At 32.4% G+C, this 21,585-nt stretch overlaps 1 protein-coding gene across 2 annotated transcripts; it reads left to right on the plus strand.

Annotated features, from left to right (window-relative positions):
• The first annotated feature begins 3,852 nt into the window (after nucleotides 1–3,852).
• Nucleotides 3,853–20,687, plus strand: LOC143066359 (neuronal acetylcholine receptor subunit alpha-10-like). Of its 2 annotated transcripts, none has more exons than XM_076239314.1 (7): nucleotides 3,853–4,124; nucleotides 5,925–6,064; nucleotides 7,318–7,362; nucleotides 8,148–8,257; nucleotides 10,922–11,457; nucleotides 12,219–12,373; nucleotides 20,472–20,687. In XM_076239314.1, the coding sequence occupies exons 1-7, from the start codon at nucleotides 4,073–4,075 to the stop codon at nucleotides 20,619–20,621; spliced, it is 1,188 nt and encodes a 395-aa protein (XP_076095429.1). In that variant the 5' UTR covers nucleotides 3,853–4,072; the 3' UTR covers nucleotides 20,622–20,687. The 2 variants fall into 2 exon arrangements, with proteins under 2 accessions (XP_076095429.1, XP_076095428.1); XM_076239313.1 differs by having other exon boundaries at nucleotides 3,857–4,124; nucleotides 12,186–12,373.
• The last annotated feature ends 898 nt before the right edge of the window (nucleotides 20,688–21,585 follow it).

Consider the following 21,585-nt stretch of genomic DNA (forward strand, 5'->3'; position numbering starts at 1 on the left):
ATGTATGGTATTTTTGGTTTCATTCAATTCAGTGGTTCTCTAAAAGGTGAAATTTGTATGTATTTCCCATAGGGTCCTATGTTAAACTAAGTCTACCAACTGGTGGCCATCTTGGACGTTGGATTGGCGACAAAGTATCAACACTTGGTCAGCATCTCATTAGGAACATGTATGCTATGTTTGGTTTCATTCCATTCAGTGGTCCTCTAAAAGAGGACATTTGTATGTATTTTCCATAGGATTCTATGTTAAACCAAGTCCCCCGCTGGTGACCATCTTGGATATTGGATCGGCAACAAAGTTGCAACACTTGGTCAGCATCTCATGAAGAACATTCATGCTATGTTTGACTTTATTCTATTCAGTGGTTCTCTAAAAGAAGACTTTTGTATGTAATTCCCGTAGGGTCCTATGTTAAACTAAGTCCCTTGCTGGCGGCCATCTTGGATGATGTATCAGCTACAATTAACAACACTTGGTCAGCACCTCATAAGGAACATTCATACTATGTTTGGTTTCATTCCATTCTGTGATTCTCTAAAAGAAGTCATTTGTATGCATTTCCCATAGGGTCCTATGTTAAACTAAATCCCTCGCTGGTGGCCATCTTGGATGATGGATCGACTACAAAGTAACAACACTAAGTCCACACCTCATAAGGAACAAATATGCCATGTTTGGTTTCATTCCATTCAGTGGATCTCTAAAAGAAGTCATTTGTATGCATTTCCCATAGGGTCGTATGTTAAACTAAGTCCCCCACTAGCGGCCATCTTGGATGGTGGATCGGACACAAAGTAACAACACTAAGTCAGCACCTTCTAAGGAATATTCATGTCATGTTTGGTTACATTCCATTTAGTGGTTCAAAATGTAAAAAGTTAACGACGACGACGACGGACGACGGACGCCAAGTGATGTTAAAAGATCACTTGGCCCTTCGGGTCAGGTGAGCTAAAAAGGAAACAAAACTCAACATAGAAAACTAAAAAGCACTACGAACCCTACCAAAATTCGGGGATGATCTCAGATGCTCCGAAATGATAAGCAGGTCATATTCCATATGTGGCACCCGTCGTCATGATAATGTATGTAAAAACCCGGTAATAAGTCTAACTCGGTAGCTCACATTGTCTAAGAGTATAGTCACCGGTGAGCAAAATGCATTTCTTGTAAATATTCCTTTCATAAACATTTTTTAATTTGTTCATATCTTTTCAGAAATCTTACTTCCTCGTCTGTAACATTCTGTTTCCGGTTCAATCTTCGATGATGCAAGTTGCTTTTCAATTACACCCCTATCACATACCTTATGTTTATCTCAGATCAACCTTTTTCTGATTAGATTCCGCTGAATTTCAGTTTTTATCTAATTAGATTCCGTTGAATTTCAGTTTTTATCTGATTAGATTCCTTCATTTGGGATCTTCATTTGATTTTTTTTTAATTCGAAATATCCAAAGAAGGATGAACATGTTGGCTTATTTTCGCGATTCCAAATTGTTTCCGTGAATCTTATTATTTACTTTACTATTTAATTTCCATTTTTAATTGTATTATAATTTGCAGTTAACGTATCTAAGTTCCAGTAAAGTGTTTGACCTGGCTACCAAATCAACACCAAAATCGAAATAATTTTCTTAATTATCGTTGTAAATCTTCCAGATAAATCTACAATTTATGTTTCAAACGCTGTTGTGTTCTCACTCGCTGTCGTTACGTCTAAATATGTGATAACTGGTTTGCCAACAAGCTCATTCACATAACAAAGGGTGATCATACAGGGCAAACGTCACACATTTTCTCGACTTCGGTTCAAATCTAAACCAACAATGTTTTATCTTCTAATTAAGGGTAGCTAAATAGTTTCCTGTGCATTGCAGTTAGAACCTATAATGGGAACTTTTCTTGCATTATGTCCGGTAACCTATACCATTATGTAAGCTATACAAATGTTCAACCAGAACAAATTAAAAGAAAGATAAATCATTCTCTGGTATGCATTTCATGGAGAAACGAGTATTATTTTAAATTCGTTAAAACACAAAACAAAACAAAACGTTATATATTGCATGCGTCTAAAATGTTTTTACCTTTATCAGGACAGACACATCTGGGTATTATACCCAAAACTGCTAAAGAGCTATATGAATTTATCACATAGTAAATAGCAATTTTTGCTTATTTGAAGTTTTATACAAGATTGAAGATGAAGTTGAGGAAATTTTTCATTGAAAATTTAAGTACAACCTTGAATGAGAACCTTGCGTTTTGGTGGTGAGTTTTGTCTACAGACATCTGTCGCATAGATCTATTGCATTAGAAAATATAGTGAAAAGTAAAATCCCAATATTCGGAGGATAATACAAGAAGGAAAGTCCCTACTCAAATTTAACAAATTGTTCTTCGTTCAAGAAATATATTGAGATATGTATATAAAATTTATAGCCACATTCCCCTTGCTTTTTCTTAGATTTTTTACATCACCTGTCAATAAAGTAACGTTTAAATTCATAAGAAATTTAAAGTTAAATAAATAAATAAATGATGAAGATCTAGTTTAAACAGTATAATTAAGGGAAAATTAAGATTTGCCTTGACTATTGTTTAATGCTAAAATGATGACATCCATTTGGAGTTACTGCGAACTTATACATCCCGTCAATTTGTCATTATTCTTTGATAATTTTTGTATTCTTGTCTTTCTTTTTTGCTAATGTGATTTGTCTTTATGCCTTTTTGTGATTATGTTTTACATATGTAGATATAGGAAGATGTGGTGTGAGTGCCAATGAGACAACTCTCCATCCAAACAACAATTTAAAAAAAAGAAAACCATTATAGATCAATGTACGGCCTTCAACACGGAGCCTTGGCTCACACCGAACAACAAGCTATTAAGGGCCCCTAAATTACTAGTGTAAAACCATTCAAACGGGAAAACCAACAGTCTAATCTATATAAAATAAAAAAACGATAAACGAGAAACACGTATAAATTACATAAACAAACGACAACTACTGAACATCAAATTCCTGACTTAGGACAGGTGCAAACATTTGCAGTGTGATTAAACGTTTAAATGGATCCAAACCTTCTCCCTTTTTCTGAAACAATAGCATAACATCACAACATAGAAAAACACACGATAAATATCAATTGGAAGGCTTAACTGAATCAAAAAACGTACATTAATACACTATAAACGAATAAATTTGATCTGCGTTTGTTTTGTTATAGTGATAAGATTATTACACAATGTTGTTTGCTGTACCCTTATGTTTGTCATTTTTAACTTCCATATCTGTTTTGTTCACACATCGTTGTCATTATAATGGAATTTAATGCAACTGTCATAAAACTGAGATGTTTAGCCAGTTAAAAAACAGGTTTTATCCACTATTTTCTTTAGAAGAAAATGCCTGTACCTAGTCAGGAATATGATGGATGTTATCCATTCGTTAAATGTGTTTTAGCTTTTGGTTTTGCCATTTGAATAGGGACTTTCTTTTTTGAATTGTCCGCGGAATTAGGAATGTTTGTGATTTTACTTTTTAGCACAAAAAATCGCTAAGGATATTTGTCATAAAGAAACATACACACAAAAACGAAAATTTCCGCTGAAAATGTATTTAGTGCTATAAATCTGCAAAGAACATTCGTATGCTTAAAAAAAGACAAAAAGCCATAAGTAATATAACCAATGTATAGAAATATTAAATTGTTAGTAAATCAAAATCAAATCTACAAATGTATTTAAAAGCATTTGCGTACTATGATTACTGATCTTATTATTCAAGTCTTAATTGTAAAGTAGTGTTAAAATGTATTAAATTATCTTTGAAGTTTAACAAACTGATTTTGATGAGAATTGAATAACAAAAAAAGATTACATCAGAGACATGTCAAATGGTGTTGTCATTTTGTATGTCTGAGGTTCTACATAGGGATACTTATAAACAGTCCATATTAATAATTTTATTCGGGTTTCAAGTTTGTTTTTTTGCTTAAAAACAGTAAAAAACAAAACTATCAATAAATATTGTGTTAAGATATATTGACAAACAATTGCATGGATTTAAGAATCTTTATTTCTATAACAGTGTTGCAAGCCTTTGCAGGAGGTAAGATTAATAGATTTAGTGGAATTCTTTTTCTTTCTTTTTACAAGATATTTTTGAGAATTATACCACCAAACAACCGAGTGTTTCATTTGATGCTGATAACACATTTACTTACCTATAAAAGTGGCACACGTTGATGCTAAATAATGTAAATATTGGTCTTTTAATGACAAAGGTCTTTATGCCAACACATAACAAAATCAAAAAGGGAAAGGTAAAAGGACATACATATAGAAATAAATGGCGTACTTTCCAACGACTATATCATTTTTTTTATTTCTTATTGTATAATAAAATTAACAGTTAACTAAGGAAGTAGAAACTTTTGTTTTCTTAAGCACGGAATGTCCACTCCTTACTTTTAAGGATATTGCATTGTTTTGATTGTTATAGTTTCTCCATCTTGTTTCATCTAAGTCATGGTTGTTTCTTCGACTTCATTATTCTGTTATTCCCCTTGGTGATTTTCGTTTCATTTTAGAATATTAAAAGGTTGTCAAAAATATATCTTTAAAGTAATGTAAATTAATAAAGGAAGATGTGGTATGGGTGCCAATGAGACAATTAACCTACCAAATAACAATTGATAAAAGTAAACCAGTATAGGTCAAGGTACGGCCTTCAACACGGAGTCTTGGCTCACACCGAACAGCAAGCTATAAACGGCCCAAAAAATTAGTAATGTAAAACCATTCTAACGGAAAAAACAACGGTCTAATCTATATAAAAACGAGAAAAGAGATACACCTAGGAACTACATCAACAAACGACAACATCTGAGATTCCTGACTTAGGACAGGTGCAAACATTTGCAGCGGGATTAAACATTTTAATGGTACCAAACCTTCTTCCATTTCTGAAACAATAGTATAACATCACAACATAGAACCACATACTATAAAATATCAATTGGAAGGGTTAACCCAATAAAAACAATCGCAAATTAAGATCTACGATACATGAATGCAAATTCATAGTTAATAAAATTTATAAGGGATAAGTAATTAAGGTCAAAAGTAAATAAACAGAGTTAAATTAAGATACCACTGTGAAATATAAATAATTATTATACTTCACTTGAAAATGTCATATTTTGATTGGCTATTACGAGGGTGTTACTTTACTCTATCACATGGCTGAGCGGGTGACAATTTATATGAATGTTACCCTCTCGTCCAGACCAATAAAAAATCAATAATTTAAAGGACAATGAATTGAAGTTACTTCAAGTAATTAAAACAAGGCTAAAGTTCTACGTTTAAGCTCAGAATTTATTTTTTGACCGTCAAAATAAAAAAATAAAAACCTTGTTGTTTTTTTCTAATAACCGTAACGTTGTTATTTACTCAACGTCATAGAAAATACTTCTAGAATAAAATGAATCTGTAAAAGACAATATGAAAAGACATTCAGTATAATAAATTAAATAAAACATAGCTGAGAGTGTGATAGAGCAGATTTTTACCTTAGAAAAAGCATTGTCAACCTTGGCTTCGCCGCGGTTATCAATTTTTTCTCGGGATACCAATCTGCTCTATCACCCTCTCATCTACATGTATGTGTTATTTATATAAATTAATGTAAATTGTATTGATTAATCAATTGGAAAAGGGTGTTATTCTGTTTTGCCCAAATCGAATTAAAACATTCTTACATTGTAATGCATATAGTGTATTCATTTCGGATGCATACAGCTAGTGGTGTTATTTTCACTTTTGTATTATTAATAATAAATTACTCTCGAAATGTTTCATTTTGAAAAGTTTATCATTTTTGACAACTTTTTAAAAAAAATTGTAGATGTTCATTGTGACAGCTTAAAAAAACAGATATTTGATTCAATATTTCCCGGTTATGACAGTGGACTTAGGCCAGTGTGTGAAGGAGCACCACAAGTAAATCTAAAAATAGGAGTAGCAGTTCGACAAATGATAGATCTGGTAGGTCATATGTTAAAGATAATATGGAGTTATATATCGTTGCAATCTTCAGTCACGTAGCTATGTTTACGTCAAATTGTTAGGGCTTAAACATGAATTTTTTAGAAAGAAAATAATTCAAATGAACAATTGGTTAAAATAACATTGAACTTTTATATTCTTTCTCCAATGACTTGAAGAAACAGGTGAAGAAATTATCTTTTTCATCAAACGTAAAGTATTCATTTTCTGTCTACTCAAGTTCATGCAAAACCTAAAAAATGTCTCTGCTGTACTAAAAATGACTTGGCACTTAAATTTCTACTATCAACTGGAGGAGATCAGGTTCATTGTATTTGTATTTGAACTATAAAGAATTAAAAGTCACACTTTATAATGCACCATCAATTAATAAAACACCATTTAAACGAAGACTTACTTTATATAAAGTTCAGAATTAGGGTCATTTACACCATATCTTCATTTAGACGTATTTTATAGTGTCTAGTTTAGACAATTTTCTGTAAACCCAATGAAGAAATTAAATAAAACGGCAAACAAATTAGTCTGCACAAATGGTTGCTTTTGTTGATTTTAAATGACATAAATAGAATGTCTGTCGCCTTAACATGTGAGCCTCCAAGGTGAGAGGCATTGTCGAGGTTTAAATGTACTCTTGAAATGATCTGGTTATGCCACTGTTGTGCTTAATGATTTGTCTTAGGATTATATGCAGAAACTATAATTTGATTTTAGAAATATTTAGAGTTCTAATATGACGTTCTTCTTTAGCTTTGGATACAAAGACATGTTCTTATTCAGATAGAACATGGGCTGCACGTGATTGACGTCACAATTGAAATTGCAACGTCAGATGAATTTTAAACAATGGAAATTAAATAAAAACATTCTAAAATTAAGTTTTTTTTATTGATAAACTGTTGATTTTCTATAACTTTTTTGTTCATCAAACCAAAATGGCGACATTTCGAGCGTGTACTTTTGGTCCTCTTCGAAATACAAAAGTTCAAAATATTCCTATTAGAATCGAAATAATTCTATCATGCCATGCTCTATGCTCATTCTAACTTGGGTAGGCATTATATGTGTAAACATTTAATACCTCGCTAACGTTCGGTTTTAAGATATTGACAAATATAATGCCTTCCCATGTTAAAATGAGCATAGAGCATGACATGAAAAAATTATTTCTTAAATGAATATCAATTTTACCTTCGAACTAGTTCTATAGCATGATAATGTTTTTATTTCAGGACGAACCAAATCAGAGAATGAAGATAAACTTGTGGATCCGCTTGGTATGTTTAACTTAAAATATGTTTAAGATTACATAATAAAATAATTAATATTGCAGCAGTAATTTAGGAAATAAGAAAATGTTGACAAATAATGATTAGCGGTTGAATTATAATGATTTGTGTTCAATTTTACTAAAGTTCTAAAACAATTACTTTTCCCACAGCATAATAAAAATCATTATCATTAAAATGTATACTTTGCCTGGCTGGCGATAGTAAAAAAACTAAAGTTTGTCGTTCTGTGTCTTTGTCTTTGCCTTTCTTGTTTCTTATAACTGATATCATGTGTTTTTCGTGAATTAAAAAACCTGATCTACACTCAAAACTTGTTTTGATATAACGAGATACATTGAAACTGGATATTCATTAAATGTTTAAGAAATTAAATATTTAATCAGACTTTCTCCGACTAAATAGTGTTTTGAATAAACCAAAATACACAGAAGGAGCATAAAGAGTTATCCACGACCGAACTGTTGTCATACCACTATTCTGAAATGCAATAGTTGTCCAATTTAATTAACGTTCTGTCTCAGAAGGCATGTTGTACATGGAATAACGGACATTGGACATTCAATACTTGACATAATCAACCATGTGATCCCTACACGTCCCCCCTTTTTTCGGAAATACATCAGCTTTGAGCTTTTTTAAAATGAAATGTCAAACTACAACGTGTAAATAGTTATCAAAGGTACCAGGCTTATAATTTGATACGCCAGACGCGCGTTTAAGCAACATTTGATATTGACATAAATATGTATAATATTCATACCTCGTTTTAGAAATGGAACGATTGTTCGTTGCAATGGAGTCCGAGGGATTTTAATGATACAGAATATATTGTGGTGCCAATATCTAGGATTTGGACACCGGATTTGACCCTTTATGACAGGTATAACATGCTTATTGTAAGCTGATAGCTTTGATTAGTATTAATTAAATGTAAATTTGTAATTTTTAAGAAATTTTACATTTCACTTTTATTATTACCGTTCTTGTATATATGCGTTAGAAACAAAGCTAAGTTTAAAGGGATTGAAATGTTTCCGGTGAGCACCTATGTGATATCAAATAGAAAATGGTTCAAATTCCAATTCGAGGGGAATACATACTCTTCTTGCCTGAATTACACAAGAGTGTTTTTTTTTATTAAATTGTTTGTTAAACATAGATTGTTTATAAACTGATTCTAGTAAACGTAATGAGTTATTTACTTAGATATGTTATGATTTTGTTAAAGTGTAGACTTGTCACTTATATTGTTTAAGGTTTTGTGCATTTACATTTACGTCACTGATGAGTCCTATGTAGACGAAACGTGCGTCTGGTGTATCAAATTATAATCCTGGTACCTTTGATTACTATTTACAGGTAATTTTACTGTCATACAAGTCAGGGGTTTAGTTAGTTAGGTATAATTCACCATTTTTACTAAGGGGTTATGCTTTATGAACAAAAACTGGCTTTGATTATTCTCTCTTTTACTTATAGACTAATGTGTTTAATGAAGTTGAAATTATTTTCATCATTTGTGAAAAGTTTAACATGTGATAAAAATTCTGCACGTTGCAAATTGGTATTTTTTGGAAAGATTTTTTTAAAGATTTTGAAAAGTGTTGTATTTTGGTAAATACTGCTCTAAAACAGAACAGTTTCTACGTTGAATATTACAAAGGTTCTATAAGGTTATTATTATATTCTTTTAATTTGTAATTTCGCAGCATTTGTTTTACATTTTAGAAGATGATTACAATTGTCAAATGTCAAAAAAAAACACCGTATAATTGACTTTTATAAAGGTCATACTAAAAGCTAAATTGGCTATATTACTGAAATCGTACTCCAAATGTGCGTATTGTATTCAAACGACTCATCAGTGACGCTCATATCATACAGGTTAAAAAGGGCTAAATAAAAAAGAAGTTGAAGAGCATTGATGACTCAATTTTTTTAAGGTTTTGCCAAATGTAGCTTAGCTTTTATATTTCTAGGGGTTCCAAAGTTCCAAAAGAATGTATGGTCATCTTTTCTGTCTTCCATTAATAAAGCAGAGAGATCAAAACATATATTCATCACAGACCAAAGAAAGGATTTCAACAATACAATGAAAAATCTCCTTTTCGATGTGTTCTATCGGGATAATTTAGTTTTACTGTTAGGCATAAACAAACGCAAATCTCGTCCGATCGTCTGATCACTTGCAAGCTTGCAAGTAACACAATAACTTTTGGAAAATTTAAATAAAAGAATAAATCCAAATAATAATATGTGTGCAAATATAGCAGGTATTGTCGTCATATTGCTATAAACGATATTTCGGATTAAATTGTACCGCTGGAGATAAATATTGGCTTATGAAGATGATATTCAAATGTTAACAACAAATTTGCATTTTGGAATATTCCAGCTAAGGGAAGCACCTCCTCCCCTCTCTGAATTCCCGTGACAGGCGTTTCAATATGTCAGACTTTGCCTGCATATCCAGCTATGATGATAAGTCGTTCATCTAATGACATTTTTTCTTATTTTTTCTGTAGACTTAGCTTTCATTTTTTATTACCATGCATTGTCAAGCTTGGTAACTCATAATTGTTACTCAATGTACGATGCTGTTCCATACTGAACCAACTGACCTTGTTTTGTTGACATTCAAATTCCAATGGTGTCAAAATCACGTGATGTAAAATCGTTCTACCCAATCAAATTGCTCTACTGTCAATAAAGTGATTTTTCAGTCTACGGCAATTACGTTATTTGTTTGTGGGATATTGCTTTAAAATAGTTTGCAATAATTTGGGGTTTATTCAACAAGTAACCTCATTTTTTGCCATCCCTTTCGACAGCAATGGAAGTTTATATGAATATTTACCTACAGTCATGATGGTCAGAATATCGATCTTTTTCTGAGTAAAAAAAAAAATCCATGAAAAATAAATGTAAATTGTTTTTTATTTACCTACTCTATATTCCTGTACAAAATTATGGCATGGACATCGTTTTTTCATTAGTTTTCCTTACATTTTGGTTGGACTTTTTTCGCGGGAAAATCGCGAAAGACGTAAGGAGCATGTCATTTTAAAAGTCCTAAAAATACGATTAGCTTGACCTGTATTGCCTGCCACAAGATTGATGACGCTGAATGGAATGTAAACAAGGCAATGTAGGCCGGAAGTGGGATTTTGTGAAGTTGTAGAATGTTTTTAGACATTCGGAAGTCGGGATTGAAACGGTCATTAGAAAATTGGCATTTTTCAGCAATAATTGAGAACAACAATGAAAACTTATCTTTGAACATGTTTTTTTTTATTCAAAAGAGTTGAAAAAACGTATTCTTCACTAATTTTCTACGCTGGAAGTAGCGTAGTGACGTCAATGCGTAGTTTCCCCGTGTGTTAAGTTCAAACACAAATACCGAACGAACTAACAATATGACCGATTTAAGACTACGGTAGGATACATATTGCAGCACTAAATTATAATCCTGGTACCTTTGATAACTATTGGAACACTTGCAAAAAATATGAAAATAGTATAATGAATCAATTTCTATTTGTAGTCTCACCACAGGGATGTATGGAATGGATAAGTATAGAGCACTAGTTTACTCAGATGGTTCTATTCATTACAATTTCCCTACTATTATTGAAGTGATTTGTCCGATTGACGTCAAGAGCTTTCCATTTGACACTCAAATTTGTGCTTTAAAATTTGGTTCATGGGTGTATCATGGACATCAACTAGATATACAACCAAGTCAGAGTCCGATAGATTTGTCATCTATGAAATCGAATGTGGAATGGCACATCCCAAACATTGAAGTTGAAAAGAATGTGGTAACATACGGATGCTGTCTGGAACCTTATCCAGATGTTACATTTTATATCCATATAGAACGTAAACCAGCATATTATGTAACGAATATTATAATACCATCCATCATGATAACATCAATTGGTGTTCTGTGTTTTTTACTCCCTGTGGACTCCGGAGAAAAGGCATCGTTAGTTATCATGATCACACTTGCCATGTCCGTATTTCAGTTACTTGTAGCAGATAAGCTTCCCCCATCAGCCGAAGCAACACCTTGGATAAGTAAGTATCTTAACTTTAAAGTTAATATCAAATCATGTTAGTTATCTCATATGTTCCGTATAAAAGAAGAAAATGATGTACCTACTAAAAAGTAAAATCACAAAAATACCTGACTTGGTGCATGCATTTTCTGATGTAAAGTGTGTAAAGTGTTATATTTATTTACGTTTATATAAATACACAAATAATGATTTTACAGTGTGCTTACACCCCCACATTTTTACTTCTGTTTTCTTTATTAAGTATGGTATAAGGAGATGAATTAGGAAAGTGCATGGGTAAACTGTACAAGTTCTGCACTGTTCATTCTTGGGACTATAGTCGTAGACTTGAAAAAAAGTATTTACCAGTTCAGGTTGTCTTTAATAAAAGTTTGTAACCATGCGCATTCACACCTGTTAATTTCTTTTTATTTGTATAAAATTATATCATATCTACCTAGAGACATTTTTTTATTTATTATTAATCCTTGTTCATTTGGAAGAAAGTCTCCAATGGAAGGATTTAAGACGGTTTTAAAAACTATGGATTTCTAATCTCACAAAGATATTAATTTATATATTATAAGGAAAATTTAATGACTATCTACTTGTCATTCAACATTGTCTGTCTCATTTGGGATAGTTATTGTTTTTTTTTTATATCTTTTTCAAGATCTTAACTTGCACCCTTAGAAGTAATGTCAATTGTATAAAATCCTTTTTCAATTACTTTTCATCATATTTCAGTGTTCTTTTTCAACTTTATACTTGGCATGTCAGCTATTACCACTACGATACAGGTAGCTGTCATAAATATTTACTACCGTGGAGAAAAAGAGGTACCAGAATGGATTAAAAAAGGAATCATTGTACCACTGTGCCTAATGATGTTTGTTAAAATTCCTGGAAATCCTTCATCAACATGCTGTAATGAGGTATTTATTTGTTAAATTCTTTACAGCAGTTAGTCCATTTCAATCGTTGTTGAATTTGAATTAAAATATTATTATAATAACACCTGTATCTTTAACCGCATCATTGTATATTAAATTTTCGAAACAGTTTTGTCAGAAACATATCGAGCAAGGAACTGCAAACCCGCTCAAAAAAAGAAAGCAAATGAATGTCACTTTGTGAGGCATGTAAGTTACTTTTCTTGCAACTGCAACAAACTTTACATTACTAGATGAAGTTCATTTTAGAAAAAGCATTGATAAATCCTTGATGTTTGATATATAAGTGCACTAACTTCTATGCATTTGAACTTTGGAAATTTGAAAGATGTGAAGCTCATGTCATGCTTACATGACTTTGTTTGATTGGTTTTTGTTCTCTTAACACCCGCTGACAAATATGTCTGCATATTCAAGACAATATGTGACAAGATTTCATTTAGTTATTTAAATAAAAATTGAAAAACATCACGTTATTTAATTTCATGCATCCGAAGCGCTTTTTTAAATTTACCGTCATCAGGAGCTCAAAGCCAAATATTTGAAAGGTAAGAATTTATGAAAACCGTAACAATTGAAGAGTTATGTGACCAAAAAGAACATAAGAAAGAGCCAAATCCATCTCAGGCCAACTTTTCCAGACGGAGTTGAAACCTTAGTGAATTTATAGTTTCAAAATTTATAAACGGGCATATTTAAAAAAAAGATTGTTATGAATTTTGTCAGTACTAAAGTTCTGATTACTGAGCTAATTATACCTTTTGGGACTGAAAGTCCACCAGCAGAGGTATCTTTAAATGTTATGAAGATGTGTATACAATTGGTTAATGTTTTAGTGTATACTCACTGAGGATCGGCTTCATTTACTCTATCTTAATTGATGGTTTAAAAAATACTCATTAAAGTTAAAAGATGTATTAATCATTTTGATCGTAACCTCTAATCCGGATAACAGCGTCGAAAAAATAAAAATAAATTTATAGACAAAAATTAAAAAATATTTTTTTAAATATTTTTTTAGAACCTGCACGAACAAAACATAACGACTGCTCTTTTCCCACATTATATATTATATGTTTGTACTTCACTGGTGACATTACCGATGACATCTTTAAGTCACTATTGTAATTTAAGACAGACAGACAGATACCATAAACTTATTGACATATAAATATGTCAGCCAGAGTTTGAGCATGTTTTGCTATATCTATAAAAACAAGATTGACGAAAAAAGGTCATTAATTCAAAATCATAAAATGCAAAAAAATACAATTTGCAAATAAAACATTTGACATAAAAGTTCATAATTAATATGCAATTATAATACATAATTAATACGAAATTACATCAACTAAAATCATATCAATTGAATAAATGACAAATAATAGCAAAGGTGGGGAGAAAAATCTGCCCAACTAAAAAAAATCTATTTACAAAACTACTTGTAAAGATAAATAAAGGGAGGTTTGCGGGTGGGAAATTTAAATTTCACGCAATGTTTTAGAATCACAAGTTATCAAGACGAAAGTTAATGATAAAAGGAAGTGCACACATGGCACGTAAACTTGTGTTGACCCCGCAAGATCATTGACCAATAAGAATTAAGGAATTCACTCACATGGTTTTCTACACGTGAAAAAGTGTTATACAATTTTGACAATTAATCAAATAGCAATGTTAAACAAATCTGACCCACTGGTCACTTCAGAGACATCGTAAAATTTACAATATAAAGTTCTCATTCTTTTTATCAGTTAAAGCTATAAAACTACAAAGTTAATCTTCCCTGCTGTCTTAAATTATTTTATTCCGCTTCTTAATTAGCAAATAAAATTGGTTTTAAGACAGACAGACAGATACCATAAACTTATTGACCTATAAATATGTCAGCCACAGTTTGAGCTTGTTTTGCTATATCTATAAAAACAAGATTGACGAAAAAAGGTCATTTATTCAAAATCATAAAATGCAAAAAAAATACAATTTGCAAATAAAACATTTGACATAAAAGTTCATAATTAATATGCAATTATAATACATAATTAATACGAAATTACATCAACTAAAATCATATCAATTGAATAAATGACAAATAATAGCAAAGGTTGGGAGAAAAATCTGCCACAAATACACTCTTACATTAAGAGTGGATCCCCCACCCGAGGGCTCTGGCGACGTGAATCCAGTCTAAAATTCATATTATAAAAATCAATTATGTATAAATAAAAATAATTAAAAAAAAATTACAGATTGCAGTTACAGACCAGGCAATGCTGACATCCATAACATGCTCTCAAAACAAATCACAAAACATATAATAATGTACACAACTGTAAAAATCAAAATTGAAATTAGCATATCTTATGACAATGATTAATCACAAGATTAATAAAACATACACTGGTTATTAATAACAGATATTAAATAATTAATTGACAAATGTTTTGGCAGGCAATGCTGACTCAAAGTTGTGCAATAAATAACTTAAAAATTTTGCATCCTTATATATTTCATAAAACCACTCGATTTCCATCTCCCCATCCCTTGAATCACGGAGTGGGGAATTCCCCTAGCTGCAGCAGAAGTCGCAGCCCCTATCCCGAAACTGTGTGCTTTATAGTACCGAGTATCTAAACCGATGAATGAGAGAGCCGACTTTAAAGAGGTGGTGAAATAAGACCTAGCAACTGGAGCTCCAGATTTAAATTGGAACAAAGGTCCACTTGAATGGCCAAATTGAGACAGATAGTGATGTACATGAATGACTGGACACGTAATATTATCTGCAAAAATCGGGATATAAATGGTTTTTGGATGCAGATCACTGTGTTTATAATATGTCATGGTTAAAGACATACCTTTCAAAGTACTATTTTCACGATCAAATGATATGTCGCCAACCTGAAGCACCTGCTTTGTATTGGAGCCGCTTTTGGTCGATATCTCACCTACTCGTAAAAGGGCATAAAAAGCAAGCAGAAACATAGCCTTAAGGGCTAATTGGTTGTCTACATTAACAATTACACACGGCAAAGAGTCAATTAATTTGATCAAGATGTCCTTAGTTATAGGTAGTCTAGGGTCATTCTTGCCTTTCAAATTCTGTACACCTTTCAAAATTTTATGAATAACAAACATATCTGTTGGATCAGGCCAGCTATTTGATTTGTGCACAAAACTCAAAGCTGATATATGGGTGGCGATAGTTGATGGACTATAATTTCGTAAGAATAAATTAGCAATAAAATGAGATAGGAGTATGTGGGAAGATGGAAATGGTCTGCATTCAGCATAATACTTCTCACAAAATTGTAAATAACTATTTATCATTCTAGAGTAAGATTTGTGTGTAGCATCTGATAAAGATGCTGTAAACAACTTAGCAACTACAGAGTTAAAAATTGCACTGGAACTATTGTCTGTTTTGGAGACAACCATGCGGCAATCAGGCGCACTTTCTGAAAAGAAAATCGAGAGAGGAGATCACAAACGACATTATGATTTCCTGGGATATGCTTAGCTCGAAAGTATATATTATGCTTTAAAGATGCTAGGACTAAACGTCTTACAAGTCTCATAATGACGCTGACCTTCGAAGAAGTTTTATTGATAATTTCAACTACTGCAGAATTGTCAGTGAAAAACAAAACCTTACGATTTTCTAAACATTTGCCCCATATTTCGACAGCTAGCACAATAGGAAAAAGTTCCTTAACGGTTATATGTTCAGGTTCAATTTCAGGAGGCCAACTACCTGTGAACCAGTCATTACCAAATACAGCTGCAAAGCCTCAGAGGACACCCAGTTGTCGAATAGAAAGCATAATTTCCCATTAAAATGTTCTACAAAATCGAACCAAGCCCTCAGATCCGCTCTTGCTTCTGCATTTAAGGTGATACGGAATTGAGAATTAGTGTGACCTAAAGTGAGATTTATTAATCTTCGCAAAAAAGCTCGACCCGGTATGATAACACTGCATGCAAAATTTAATAAGCCAATTAAAGATTGCAAATCTCTAAGGGACACACTTCGCCGTCGTTTGACGGAAACTAGCATATCATAGATTTTATCGATTTTATCAGTAGGCAACCTGGCTATCATTTCATTAGAATCAATTTCGATGCCATAAATGGTTAAAACCGTGGTAGGAAATCGTGTTTTTCATGTTTGATTGGCACTCCAATCGTTTTACATAATTTCAAAAAGGAATGCAGTGCATGGTCACAAGCTTTACTACTTGCTTTACTAACAAAGACAAAATCATCTAGAAGATGGGAAACGTTAGAAATCCGATTGAACTGGTTAATATCCAATGAAGGGCAGTTGAAAATTTTTCAAATAGCTGACACGATGAAGAAAGGCCCATGGGGAGACAAGTATCATAGTAGAATTTACCATTCCATGTAAAGCCTAAAAATTGGTAATCTTCTGGATTTATGGGCAATAAACGGAATGCATTTTCAACGTCCGCACGTGCCATCAGGGCTTTATGACCTTGACTTTGAACTAAATGAATGACATTTTCAATATTTTCATAAGATACCGAAGTATATTCAGCAGGGATTGAAGAATTGACAGAATTTCCTTTAGGAAATGACAAATCATGTATAACACGGTATTGACCTGCTTCTTTTTTCGGTACAAGGCCCAATGGGAAACAAATAAAATTAGGAAAGGGGGCGAATTAAAAGGACCTCTATGCCGCCCTTTCTTAATTTCCTTTTCTATTTTTTCCGTCACAGTTTCAGGTTTATCCAGCGCACTTTGATGATTTTTACAAGTCAGAAATGAAATGTTTTCACCATTAGCACCTAACTTAAAGCCCTTTGTAAATCCATTAATCAAAAATTCTCTTAGTTCCGGATCAAAAAGCTTTAAGTATTTACTAAGCATAACCAGTTTAACTGGACTTGGAAGGTTTACCATCTGTTGTTCGTTTATTACAGATGTCTGAAGCACGTTTTTGTCCACAGTGAACACATTGGTGTTTGAGTTTGCACGCTTTGCTTCCACACACACCAGTGTCGCAGTATCTCCAACAGAAACAGTTTGGGTATTTACCTTGTTTCTGTTGGGTTTTACCGAGAAAGGGCGACCTGCTGTTTTTTGAACCAGACGACTGAGAATGTTGCTGATAATTGCCTGAATGTTTTATAGCCGTAGCCAAACGGTATAAATCATCGTGCAAAATGACCCAATCTAACCTATGAACTACTCTAAGCTTTCTAAATTCTTCATCATAAAGTTTTACTGCCTGAATGCCACTCTCATAACCAAGTTTTCTTATATTATTTCCATATTTTATCAGATCTAACATCATGTGCGGATACTTAGTAAGATAAATTGATAAAAATATATCAAAGGCGTTATTCCACTGGTGCATGCTTGAAATTGCTTTTGGGTTTGAATTGGAAGTTGTCATAAGTTTGACACCAGTGGCAATTACATGAACTTCTTCAGTGGATTGAGTTTGTGGCAGTAAGGCAGCAAAATCTACATATTCATTATTGAAAATAATATTTCTAATTTTTTCATTTACATGATATGCTAAAGGCAATGAGTTCTTGATTAAATTTACAGAGCTAAATGTTATAGGAGTAGTACCTTCCCTCTGTGAGTCTAAATTATAGTTCAATGGTACAGGCATCGAAGTGTTGTCTTGAAGCAAGCTGGTGTTAACTGGATGTACAACAGTGTTCATTACGGTTGATGAAGAACAAGGCATAGGTGGAATAACTAAGCTTGGGTTTCTCATTGTAGAGGTACTTGCTTGAGTTTGCTGTGCTGGTGAATTAACTAACTCAGCTAGTGACGGCTGATGTTGAGATGTTGGTTCATTTGGCCGCATACGGTTAAGTAAAGCCAAAGCAATTTCGTCTGCCGTAGGCATTTTTTCAGGAGGACTTGTGGAAGATTGTCCTGAATCTTCAACGGAAATGTTACTTTCTGTTATATCTAATGCTGTTGGTGACCTTTTTTGTGTCCGTTTTTTCTTCGCAGGTATGACTACTGGATCTGGCACAATTACCGAACTGGAGGATTTGACCGAAGCTGCTCTCCTCTTTGGTTGTTTTGCTCTAGGCATAATTAAGTACTAGAGAAAAGAAAAAGAAAAAAGAAATTGTAACAAACCGCTGAATGTATCCAAAAAAATAATTTTAAATTGGTTTTAATAATGCATTAATAATGGTATGAAAATTGAAATTTAGATTTAAATTCCAGTGCAACCCAAAACTACATGAATCAACGTATTAGCAAACATAATAAATTGACAACATGAATTAAATATCATCAAATATCTAAAAAACCTACATGTATAAAATATAATACATGGCCATTATAACCTATGATACAGGTTACAATGCAAAAATGATTATGTTCCAAACCAATGACAATAATAACTGAAGTAGCATGAGTTTCATGACGAAGCATAGAAAATCAAAAAAGCACTACATTAACACATATTTGACGAAGCAAATACACAGAGGGCATAAGTACAAGCAACCACGCCCTCCGCACCAGTTAAAATATCATCCACCTTACACCAAGCTAGTAAGGAAAATTGGTTTATTTGCAAAAACAAATACACAGAGGTCATAAGTACAAGCAACCACGACCTCTGCACCAATTAAAAAACGGTAACCTTACCCAAGTAAGCAAGGAAATAAACCACGTCTCATACAGATGCCTAAGGCGGATCTGATACTATTTGCAAACTTTAAAGTGCCTTTTTTTATTAAAATGCACACCATCATTTGCTATCAGTGATTCAGAATCAGACCACATGCCTCTATGATGCCAAAACGATAATTTGTCTATATTCTTTATGATCAATTTTACATGTGTATTTACTTAATTAACAATTTCGTTGTAATTATATGGCCGATTCGCATTAAAACGGTGAAAAAGTTGACCGACAATAACATGTTTTACATCATAACCATCAATGATGAACTCTGCAAATGAAGTTATATCTCGAGCTAATAGCTTTGGGTCAACACTATCATGCTTAATATCATTACCCCCAACTTGCAAAAATACAACATCGGGTTTATCATCAGCTATAACTTTTAATAAGCATGGTTGAAACATACATTTTGGACCTTGACGTACGGTGCCGCCACCAAAACCAAATAAGTTTACTAAAATATCTCTTTCATAAAGAGACAAATTTGACCAGCCATTGTGTTTATTGCATAAAACAAAATCATTTAACCGACGAATGAAAGAATGGCCAAAAACAACTGCACGTTTGTCCATAATGTAGCAAAAAGTGAAGTTAATTTAATTTAACAACTCAAATTATAAATACACAAAAATATGGTTCGCCTTTACCTCAAATTGCTGAAACAAATCAATCCAGGCTGGAACTTCCAGAAAAATTTGAATTTTACACAGATAAGTTCAAATTATACACAATATTGATTTAAATTTCACGCAATGTTTTAGAATCACAAGTTATCAAGACGAAAGTTAATGATAAAAGGAAGTGCACACATGGCACGTAAACTTGTGTTGACCCCGCAAGATCATTGACCAATAAGAATTAAGGAATCCACTCACATGGTTTTCTACACGTGAAAAAGTGTTATACAATTTAGACAATTAATCAAATAGCAATGTTAAACAAATCTGACCCACTGGTCACTTCAGAGACATCGTAAAATTTACAATATAAAGCTCTCATTCTTTTTATCAGTTAAAGCTATAAAAATACAAAGTTAATCTTCCCTGCTGTCTTAAATTATTTTATTCGGCTTCTTAATTAGCAAATAAAATTGGTTATATACCGGTATCTATATGACTTTATCACATTGACGTTCTATCAATAAATGTCAATTGATAAACCTAAAATTAGTGGTAGAATATGAATATTTGAAATACATATACGAACAGTGTTTGTGGACTAAGAAAATACATGGGTATAAAAATCTTTATCGAAAATAAAATTTCTTAAATAGATAAATAATCATAAATAAAATTATTACTACACTGTTTATGAAAATATTACATATATTACTTTATCTGCAAAATATATAAGTATTGATTTTATCCAATTTTGTATTTATTAACTTTCAGGAGAACGTTTGGGATTTAGTCAAGGACATCAAAGAAAGTACAAACACGGAACTCTGGAAGTGTTTATCTGTAGTTATTGACAGACTTGGAATATTGATATTTTCTATCACCTTAATTTCTGGTTGTTTTATTGTATATTCAGTCAAATAAATGGTGATATACCTGTCGAGGCATCTGGTCTCTCTGCTTTTGGGATTCCATCATTTTCTATCTATTCACTTTATTTGTTTTCTTAATAAATAGATTAATGAGATTTGAACCTCGGTCAACTTATGTCACCTCAATGTATGATATAAATGTGATGATAATAATTGATTCATTATAACGCACTAGTCATTCAGAAGATGCTTGTACAGGTGGTTGTTTTTAGAAATAAATAGAACTTAAATTGAGATTGAGTATGAAAACATGTTTCAACATTTGTTATTAATAAAAAGTCTTCAATAATAAAGGTATGTTTTAACGTTCTTACCTCATGTGCAGTTATCATAATGAAGATCATAATACATCTGATGTTAATTTGCTTAAAAAGTATTGATGGTGGAAAATGTGTCAACTGTTTATTATAAGAACAAGAGTACATACACTGAATTGTCTCGCCTTCTTTACTAATCGTTGATATTATGTTGATATAAAGCTTTATAACAACTGTCATAAACTTAAAATTAACCAAGAAAACGAAACATTGACTAATGAACCATGAAAATCAGATCAAGGTCAGATGAACCATGCCAGGCAGGCATGTACAGCTAACAATTCTTCCATACAACAAATATAGTTGACCTATTGCATATAGTATTAGAACAAAAGACCAAAACTCAAAACTTAACTATAACCACTGAACCATAAAAATGAGGTCAAGGTCAGATGAACCCTACCAGTTGGACATATACACCTTACAGTCCTTCCATACACCGAATATACTAGACCTATTGCTTATAGCATCTGAGATATGGACCACGAAACCTTGTTCACTGATCCATGAAATGAGGTCGAGGTCAAGTGAAAACTGTCTGACGGGCATGAGGACCTTGAAATGTACACACATACCAAATATAGTTATTCTATTGCTTACAATAAGAGAGAATTTAACATAACAAAACATCTTAACTTT

The sequence above is a fragment of the Mytilus galloprovincialis genome, chromosome 3 (genome assembly GCF_965363235.1).
Source record: "Mytilus galloprovincialis chromosome 3, xbMytGall1.hap1.1, whole genome shotgun sequence".
Taxonomy (NCBI): Eukaryota; Metazoa; Mollusca; class Bivalvia; order Mytilida; family Mytilidae; genus Mytilus; species Mytilus galloprovincialis.

Bases quoted from the DNA above. Each gene is read 5' to 3' on its own strand.
- LOC143066359 (XM_076239313.1), top strand. From the start codon at position 4,073: ATGGATTTAAGAATCTTTATTTCTATAACAGTGTTGCAAGCCTTTGCA. The intron at 6,065-7,317 runs GTAGGTCATATG...TTTTTATTTCAG, and splicing joins TTCGACAAATGATAGATCTG to GACGAACCAAATCAGAGAAT. The intron at 7,363-8,147 runs GTATGTTTAACT...ACCTCGTTTTAG, and splicing joins TAAACTTGTGGATCCGCTTG to AAATGGAACGATTGTTCGTT.